The sequence below is a fragment of the Branchiostoma floridae genome, chromosome 11 (assembly GCF_000003815.2).
Source record: "Branchiostoma floridae strain S238N-H82 chromosome 11, Bfl_VNyyK, whole genome shotgun sequence".
Taxonomy (NCBI): Eukaryota; Metazoa; Chordata; class Leptocardii; order Amphioxiformes; family Branchiostomatidae; genus Branchiostoma; species Branchiostoma floridae.
This window is the reverse complement of record NC_049989.1, coordinates 20,904,788-20,914,974: the sequence shown is the minus strand read 5'-3', so window position 1 is coordinate 20,914,974 and position 10,187 is coordinate 20,904,788. Positions and strand designations below refer to the sequence as shown.

Sequence of the window (10,187 nt, the reverse complement as noted above, 5' to 3'; positions counted from 1 at the left end):
TTTAACACAACTATGAAAACTACTACCACAAAAATGTCAAGTAACCGTTGTACATTGTTGTTTTGCTTCGTTTATTCTTTCTCTTCTTCCGTTGCGAACTAATAACGTCAATGATCTGGACCACACTAGTGTCAGTATGGTCATTGGTAATGCAGACACCCGGTGTTGTTCCATTACATTATGTAGCAAGTGGTAGGACAGAACAGTCGCCACGTTACTGTTGTTTCTGCTTCGTTTCTTCTATTTCTTCTGTTCCAAACTAATAACCTCAATGATCAACAAGAAGACTGGTGCCAGCATGGTTATTGGTAATGTAGCAGACACCCTGAGTGTAGTGTTCCATTACATTATGTAGCAAGTGGTAGGATAGAACTGGAAGGGCTGGTCACCATATGTATAGATGTGTTTGAGTAAGAATTAACAGAGCAGTACTTTGTTTGACTGAAACATGTGAAGGTAAACATTATGTATTGCATGAAAATGATTCCATTTCAGTTTGTGGTATTCTTTTATGAAAAGACGGTGTTTTCCCTACCGCTCATGTTTTTCTCCACCACGTCCACGTGCGCTCCCTCCTCCAGGCGGACCTCAGTTTTCCCGCCCGGCGTGAAGGTGGCGATCGCCCGGTAAGTCTCCAGCAGGATGGGCGCCGAAATCTCCATCTCATCTCCTACAGGGACGACACAACCGGACGGTAAAGGCTGCTGTATAAGGCGTTAGCTAGCAAGACTTCCTGAATTGACAATAGGGGCCAGTCTACAACAGAGCACAACGGCTGGTATAGAGTTTTCAGGGGCACTATTGTCTCACGTATTCAGCAAATCGCATGGGTAGGTCGGTATACCCGATGACTTGAAGCCGAAAAGATTGTGTTGGAATGACATCTTAAACCTCCATCATGTCAGCGGTCTACCAACGTACGCTGGTTTGGCTTGGCACTTTGGGTTACGTAGGTGGTATAATAAAACTTTATGTCCACAGTGACTGGAGAAAAGCGACAGAGAGCGAGAAGGAGAGAGGTAGAGAGAGAGAGAGAGAGAGAGAAAGAAGAGAGACAGAAGAAAAACAGACGGAGAAAGACACGGAGAGAGAGAAAGAGGGAGAGACAGAGAGGACACACACACAGAGAGAGAGAAAGAGAGAGACAGAGACAGACAGAGAGAGAACGTACCACTAGAGACTATTTCCTCATCAGAAGACCCAGTCAAGAAGTGCAGAAGGTGGCGAAGTCCTAGAATATCGATGAATCCAAAGTAAGATAAGATAAGATAAGATCGAAATCATATATTGTATATTGACAAATAGTTTCTGCCATATTAATGTACAGTTCAGTTCCTGTACTGTCGGTGATAATTTCCCCATGGTTTTGGGACACTACAGCTAGAAGGCCTCACCTGTCTTCTCCTTCTTCCCGTTGTCTTGCTTTTTTTTCGACTCGAATGTCAGGTACGTCTTGTTCGGCATCTCCCTGTCAGAGGTCAACACATTGGAGAGACGTTTTATATTTGTTTCTTTGTAATGTAAGCCCCTTATGCCATTACCTATGGCGTAGCACATCATACAGTACTCTCCAAGTACGGTGCCGTATCAAAGCTGGCCAAGAGGTATAGCCGACAAAAGGGAGATAGCCGGCCAAATTGAGTCAAACGGGCACCGGCTATACTCCTTGGCCAGCTTTGATACAATCTCTAAGGCACCGTAGGGTCTGCTTGGAGACTTCTCTCCAAACAGAGGTTGAGTCGCGGAGATATATTAGTAGTTTGTAAGAGGAGCGCACCGGTAAATTTTCAGACTACTACTATATCTCCGCGACTCAATCTTTGCTTGGAGAGTAACTGAACAGTGCAAACTGCATATCCGGACAGATTCATTTGATCCACTCACACAGGGAAGGACCCCTACTTTTTTCATTACGTGGGTTCTTAAATGTGCACTGAGTGTGGTTCTTCTTAAACATGGGGCCACCATTTAACATCCTATGATAGAGATGTCCCTAACCGAAGCTAGGCACACGTTTAGGCTTAGGCCATGCCACATTTCCAAACCGGGGCCCAGCCGGGATGTTTTAAGAAACGAAAAATTAAAATGTATACCTGGAAGTATACACATATCATGCCCATGAATTTTGACATATTGTGTATTTTGATGTCTTTTATCATGCATTTTGCTCCCGAAAGCTGCCCGGCCGGGCCCCGGTTTGGAAATGTGACCTAAGCATTACACGTGCGTATAGTGAGGAAATTGGTATAAAGTGCCTTTCCCAAGGCAGGGCATATCTTCGGGACCTGTCAGGGGTTCGAACCCAGGATGCTTGCTTATCTTTATCCGCGGGGTAACCTATATCCGTTGTTATATCAAACTGCAATATCTCAAATGTCCGTTGTTGCATCAAACTTTCACAACATTTTCACAATATCGCAGTTCGAAACCGCCGCTCGTCGAGCTTGATATCCCTACATACCCTGTTTTCAAAAACAACGGATATAGGTTACCCCGCGGATAAAGGTGAACTAGCTTTAGAAACATGAAAGACCGAGAGTTACTAGTACATACGGGTCAGGAGGTGGAGGGTTCAGGTCTACGGGCAACGTCTTGAAGAAGGACAGCACTTCCTCGTGTTCGGAAATCTTCGGCTCGGCCATCGCAACTTTTCGGCAATATTCGTCTATTGTCGTCTGCCTTCGTTCTGCCACCTTGAACTTCTCGTTCCCAAACCATCTTTGCTCTATAATTGATATAATACATTGTATAATATTAAGAGGAATTCACAATATAACAATAATATATAATACTTGTATAATATTATATTTGTCAAACTTGACAAAAGGCAATCCACTATTTGTGTTATTAGTTGTGTTGTATTACAGTTAATAGTTTTTTCTTAAATCTATAAATCTTATGTTAGGCCACAGCAAGTAAATGGATGACATCCTCTGCAGACTGCAAAAGTAATGAGATATGGCGAAAAAACAATATGGGTATGAAAAATAATAAATAGACACTATCAAAATATAGACACTATCAACATTGTCATAAGAATTGAAGTGACAAAATATGGCTGTGTACCTCCGACCAAGAGCTAGCGGCTGCAAAACTTTACCTGCTTCAGCTACAAGCAAGCTTTCACCAATCTAACTTTTGAGATCAGTTTTTTTGGTTGGGGGGGGGGATCTATTTTACGAGTAATACGTCAATGAGACCTCAGTATGGTGTATTTCAGTCAACATTTTACCAGTCTGTTTTTGCAAGCTGCAACTCTCATCTACGATTACTTCTCTAGAAGTACCCTTATCAGTGCTTTTGTTTGCACAGCACATTCTTTACTGTAGTTGCCAAGTTCATCTCAAGTTTAACTCAATCAATGAGTCTATGCGTTTGTCTGGAGATAGATTGTTCCAGACATTGGGTAGGCCATGCATGATATGGCTGATTTTCTCCGCTGATAGGGTTTTGGCACAACTAGCTGACTGCTTGTGCTTTGTCTAGTTGTTGTAAGATATCTTATTTGAAATGGAAGCATCGTTATCGGGACACGTGTTTGTTTTCTCAGCACATTCTTTACTGCAGTTACCAAGTTCATTTCACCTGCCCCCCTCTGAGGGAGTATTGTTCGGTTCAATAAGATTTTCTCTGAAACGCCCCCGCCGAAAGTTTTTTTTTGTTGTTAATAACGGAACATGCCCTTGATTGACCTTCCATCTCGACTTACCGCCACGCCAATCAAAATAACAATCAACAGGAAGTTTGACATTGTCCAACGTTCCCGTTTTCGCCGAACAGAGATTACGGCCTATTGACGCTATTGTGCCTCACCCTAACAATAGAATGGCGGAACTAGATTAAATCGTTAAGCATTTAACTAGAGAAGGGCCATTTATCACTCAAGAATCACGACCACGGCATGTCCAGAACACGAAATATCGAAGCCAGCAGTTACAGTGCCCCAGAGAGCCGCTAGGGTGCCCATTATCAAAAATGACCGTCATTTCCCCAACCCCTGCCCAAATGTACAAAGAAACAGGATCCTTCCAAAGCTTCTCGAGTTATGTTGTTAAAAGACAGACAGACAGACAGACAGACAGACACGCACATGTACACACACACACACACACACACACACACACACACACACACACACACACACACACACACACACACACACACACTTACACACAACAAAAACATAACCGTCTTGGTAACAGAACACTTACTTGGAAGCGCAGGAATTTTCTGGTCCTTCTTGCTGACTACTCCCGTCTCTATTGGGAACAACTCGGTAAGTTTTTCCTGTAGAATAGAAAGAGAAGCACATTGGATTGGATCCATACGCTAAAGACCTGATTTGTGACTAACAACTATTTATGCCCCTCAAAACTTTTTTAAAATTATTTTGCTATGTTCTAAAGGAATTTAATTTTCTTGGTGCAAGTTACAGACCTTCATATATATATATATATATATATATATATATATATATATATATATATATATATACAGTAAAAGCCAGTTAATTGCACAGCGGATAAACGCACACTTCTGTTAACTGCACGGAATCCCCAAATCCCAAACCGTTACGGTCCAGCTAGATAACTTCGCATTATTGCACCAGCTGGATAATTGCACGAAATTCACTGGCAAATAGGCCGTGCAATTAAGCGGCTTCTACTAGCTGTACATACACATTCACACAACAGCCAAAGGGGAACTTTGCCCAGTATTTTGTAACACAAGTCAAGATATCACCTATTCTTGTTGAAGTTCGCAAAAACCCTCTCTTGATCAAGTTCACAGTCAAAGTTAGGGGTATGCAAAAGAGATCAACCAGATAGTACGTAATTTACAACTGACAACAAATGGTTTACAAAGTCCACAGAACTACATTTTCCGAGAGCTGTAAAACACTGCCTCGTTCTTGCATAGAGCTGCATATACGTTGGTCTACATATATACAGGGAATGATGATATGATATTGAATAACTCTTTGCATGTGGTAATTAACGTATCAGTTTTAGATGCAATAGACTAACCATTTTTGTCGGACAATCTATTTTAAAATGACATACATGTTCGCTCTCATTGGCTGGTGTGTTATACTGTTGTCCTTATCGTTTTAGAAAAGGTGAGCACTAATCCTTAGTTTCATTACGCTATACTAATACAAATTTTCAAAAAAATTGTAAAACGTTCGAGATTAAAAAAAACTTTTGAAATCTAAAAAAATATTCAAACATTTTTAAAAATTTAAAAAAATTCAGAATATTTTCACACATTTCTAATTAGATAGTTTTAAAAGTCTCTTTTGAATGGGGATGAGAGACAGTGTTTGTGATATAAGCGAACAAAGATGTGGGATGTGTTACTATGACGACACAAGTCTGTGTGTGTGTCTGTTTACTAGACATCGCCACACCTTATAGAACAACAATCAGCGACTAGAAATAGAAAGCCGTCCTGCGACATTCCCAACCCTCCTATTGTACCGAACACTTCATGCATACAAGAGGAATAGACGGTACCAGGGTATACGTAATCAATTTCCACAAGGTAGCAGAACAAAGTATTTCGCCAATGGGGATTTACATGGCTCGGGGCCTCACTTAAAGTCAGGAGGTTCGACGCCTCAGTGCATAAGCAATTTACAAGAATTGAGTATGTTGAAGTTCAGGGTACAATCTAGAGAAAAATGTGAAATGAGCTATAGTTTGTCGGCTCGTTCTCTTTTAAAAGCTATACTTTTATTTGACCTCATCATATATACTGCAACTGCCGTACAGTAGTTTGGTGATATTATAATGCACTAATATTCAAGCGCAACTTTGCCTCCAAGCCAACCGAACAAACATCGTAATCCAAGTCATACAGTCTCAAAACTGGTGTATTCCTTTACCATTCACCACAATTTCCGCCTCGCTGACGAGGACAGAAGAATCTCTTTGAAGTGCTGTGTCGCACTACTTTGTACCCGAACTACTATTCCACAGGTGTTGAGGTAAATACTGTGTTAGGTTAACGTCCTACAGGTCGGGTTCCGAATAGGCTATATGGGTGAACGCGCCAAAAAGCGCCTGCTACTAGACTACTGGGTAACCCCAAGGATTTAAACCATAGAAAACCAAACCCTTTCCTGGTGGGGTTTTAGCTATAGGCCACGTCGATTTGATTATATGACTGACATCTGCGTATCGATCCGTGTGCACATCAAGTTTCGTCCGTTTCCAAAGAAAATGCAAGTTTTGAACCAAACTGTAAATCTTTTGCAGCTGCAAAATGTAGGTTATATCTGGCTACCTCTCCAATAAGGATTTGTACCTCTCCTTCAACAAGTTTATCCGTACTAACTTTGTGTGTTCTGCTAAGTTGAAACGGTCAGTAATGCATCCTAATCCCCCCACCCCCGCCCCACACCCACCCACCCCCACCTACACACATCATACATCCTATACTCTTGCAGTAAGCTATATTCGGTACATTCCAACCACCCTAAACTTCCCGCTTAGTTGCCAATCGTCACACTGACTGTCAACTTCCACGAACAACCGCATTTCCTCGTCAACTTAACTTTAATCCTTTTCTGACATCCTGTAACCACACTTTCTTTATCTACATTCCTCCACGCGCCGGGAAGCCTTGATCATGATGTGGTCTACGTGACCGGAATGTTGAATTACAGTACTCGGTGTACCACCCTTCTTAGGACTAATCTTTCGCTCGCTAGGGCCATGGCGATTGGACTATATGGATGACACCATCTGGGAACCCTTAATCGATGCGAATGTGTGAATAAAAATGTCTGGCCCCCAAAATGTTGCCTTTATTCTGAAATCTACGTGGTGGTCAGGGAGGTTGAACAAAAGAATTAAGCACATAGAGAATGGTAAAGTTACATCGAATAATAGAGCCTCCATTTTTGATTTGCATCTTCTTTATTTGACCTTCGAATTGACCTTGGCATTTTATGAAATTGGTGTGCGCTTTCGGATATATTTTTCCACAGTATATGATTTGCTCATTTCGCATATACTTTACAAGATTTGTAGTATGGTTTAATTTAACTTAAACTGTGTTTTTAAACACTCCAATGAACTAATTCCAAAAACCTATCGCAACAGCAGTACAATTTACTGTTAACCGTCGCTAATCCACTCAAATCTAGTGTTAGCCCTTCTAAAATTTATTTTAAGCGTTCTCAGGATCCTGACGTTACTTACGTCAGGATCGGTGTTACTTACGTTTAGACCGTGTTACTTACGTGAAGCTGGAAGAACGCGCTGTATCGTCTGTAAATGATGAATTCACTTCCCTCGGACCACTTCACAGACAGGATGTATAACTGTAGAGGAATAAACATGATCACGTTGTGTTTTAGGACACGTACAGGCAAGGTGGGATCACACGTGCGTATATTTTCAAGTCCGTATGAGTTCCGTATGGAAGTCTTAGCCTCTATCGGTCCTTACAGGTCGTTGTAAAAAAAATGGAAATTGGACAAATTTGGACAGATTACCAGAGGAGTTTGCTGGCCGAGAAGTATGATTTTAGACCTATCTAACTCGTTAGGCATGTTATCTGTCTATATTTGTCCAATTTCTCTACTACAAATGTATTCTAATCTACACATGTGGAGCCTGGTAGAGGCTTAGAGTACCATACGGTCCTCATGCGTACTTGGAAATATACGCTCGTGTGAACCCGGCTTCATAAGGCTTACGTGAGTTTTCCGTGCGCCATTTAGCCGTTAGAAAGAAAGTAGACATACTTTAGTTACCCAGCCCTTCACCCTTATTTTGTTCTTTTTTTGTTAAAAACAGTCGCCCGGTGTTGTTACCCTAAATCCAGTCTCCATTCTGTCACGTCAGGTGTGACCCCTTGGTCACGATCCATTCTACACCTACACCTATGCATAGCACGTATGGTATTACGGCTTTGCTGCACATGTACCCACGCACCAGTGGCTTTGTACCCAAAACAAGGTAGCCTGACTATGTAAGCCCCCAGGAGCAAGAGATTAATATGTAACATATGCTAGGCAAAAAAATGATGTTAAAAAGTGAATGAATGAATGGATGAATGAATGAATGAATGAATGAATGAATGAATGAATGAATGAATGAATGAATGAATGAATGAATGAATGAATGAATGAATGAATGAATGAATGAATGAATGAATGAATGAACGAACGAAAGAACGAACGAATGCTCTCCCAGAGTGAAGGAATAAAAGAAGGAAAGGAAAAGGAAAGGAATGAACGAACGAACGAATGAATGAATCGTACTTAGTACATCTACAAAGTCTAACGTATACTAGTGTGTATAGGTTCAACTTCTCGCTTCTTGCCTAAGACAGCTGTAAATGTAAGGATATATACGGAGTTTAAAACATATGGTTTATCTAACTCCATAAGCAATGTATTTTTTCTGTGCTATTTGAATATCGAAAACTTGGGACTTGTACATAATTTGAGAGAACATTTCTTTCATTGTTGTATAGTGTACAGTCAACGTCGTTCGATCTTATCTTGATCTAAGTTACACTACATGTATTGTCAACTATTGACACATTCTTTGGTATACTTTTCAAGAAGGAGTTTGTTAATGTCAAATGTACCCCTTCAAAAGTTCACCTTCTTCGAATTGTATATGTTTCGACGTCTCTATCTCATTTTGTAACCTCTTTTCAGCATTGTACATTGTACCTGCATAAAACTTAATCTCCAAGCAGATCCTACGGTGCCATATGATAGTATCAAAGCTTGCCAATGAGTGTAGCCGGCTAAGGGAGTCAAACTGAACCAGGGAAGTTTGCTACTATACATTACGCACCGTGGATCTGGTTGGAGATTACGTAAGACTGCTTATTTAGGGTGTCTCAGGTGGTATCCGCTTTTCAAAGAAGACGTGACATCGTTACCTGCGTGGGACGAGAAGTGCGTGCTTTCAGTAGACAATGGACTGTCACAGTCGGATGAAAGTCAACGCCAGCTATGCTAACTCTTGTTACAATACTGTACTATTATGGCGAACAGCATGCAATTGCGTTTCCCCGAAATAGTTTTGTAAGTTGTTAGCCTGCATGGGTACCATCCGGAGATAGAATTTCGCTCCGATGTGTGTCATACACTATAACCAGTCGCTTCTGTACTGTTGTAGCAGAGGCGACCATAGCAGCGAACTACTACCCGGATGATACACCTGTTAGTAAATTGATATCAAGCAAGTTAAATACCCCACCACATATAGAAAAGAGTAAGGGTACTTTTTGGTGCAAATGGTTCAAAAACTACAGTCCTGGTACAACTGCAATGAGGTCACCTGAGTTAGCGTCGAATGGCAGCCACTCCAGACCCTTGCAATTTAGCCCCGCCTATTGTAAGCTCCTCGCAATTCAGCCCCTGGCTGTGAAGAGAGAGTAGTCGGCCCATCTCAGCCTCTTATCATTGAGGTGATCATCTCTAGTATAATTCCTCTATCATTGAGGTAATCATCTCTAGTATAATTCCTCTATCATTGAGGTAATTATCTCTAGCATAATGCACCCCCGTGGTGCAATCTCTATATAATTATCCATGCATCATCCGTGGCTTCTCTTTTGTAGAGTTAATAGCATACATTAACTACGCTGTATGCAGAGATGTTTATCTATATCTGTGCACTTTGTTTTCCACGCGGGAGTTAATTGGCAAGAAAACGAACGCCTGTGTACGCCTTTGTTTGCACAGACGTTAAAACGTTAAAGTCCTTCCTGCACCACATGGTGTATTGGGCGGCGCCCATCTCCGTTTCTGTAGCCCTGGGTCACACAACTTTGTGAAGGGGGCTAGTCCACTGGTAGTGGTGTGTGTTCAACTACCATACTCTTTCCGAATTTAAGCTGATAAGCTGAGAAAGCAGTATGTAGCATTTTTAAGTCGTTGGTATCATTCGGCCGGGGATCGAACTCACGACCTACCAACTGCAAGGTGAACACTCTACCCACTCGGCCATTGCACATCCGTACACGTGTTGATTTTAGAACATACCAGCCTTGCCTGGAAGAAGAAGAAGACCTTGCCGATTTTATAGGCAGAAATTTGATAGTCTCGATTTTAGGTGTGATACAGTATTATGGCCACATTTATGTATGAATATTACTCCAAGTGGGTACTGAATCCCAGAAAGAAAGCTCCTGGTTAAACGTGTAATTATAGC

The 10,187-nt window shown here is 41.5% G+C and overlaps 2 protein-coding genes across 2 annotated transcripts in view; one reads left to right on the top strand and one right to left on the bottom strand.

Moving 5' to 3' along the window:
• The window catches only part of LOC118425367, a 32,523-nt gene that overhangs the window by 10,448 nt on the left and 11,888 nt on the right, over positions 1-10,187 (top strand). The window lies entirely within an intron of this gene.
• LOC118426287 (neutrophil cytosol factor 1-like) lies at positions 495-7,403 on the bottom strand. Its single transcript, XM_035835588.1, has 6 exons — positions 7,250-7,403; positions 4,212-4,287; positions 2,554-2,725; positions 1,395-1,468; positions 1,172-1,231; positions 495-670 (listed from the first exon to the last, which is right to left on the bottom strand). The coding sequence occupies exons 1-6, from the start codon at positions 7,346-7,348 to the stop codon at positions 510-512; spliced, it is 642 nt and encodes a 213-aa protein (XP_035691481.1). The 5' UTR covers positions 7,349-7,403; the 3' UTR covers positions 495-509.

Coding starts and splice junctions, on each gene's coding strand:
- LOC118426287 (XM_035835588.1), bottom strand. CDS start 7,348: ATGTTTATTCCTCTACAGTTATACATCCTGTCTGTGAAGTGGTCCGAG. Junction 2,726..4,211: donor GAAAATTCCTGCGCTTCCAA/GTAAGTGTTCTG, acceptor TATCAATTATAG/AGCAAAGATGGTTTGGGAAC. Junction 1,469..2,553: donor AACCCTCCACCTCCTGACCC/GTATGTACTAGT, acceptor GACCTCTGACAG/GGAGATGCCGAACAAGACGT.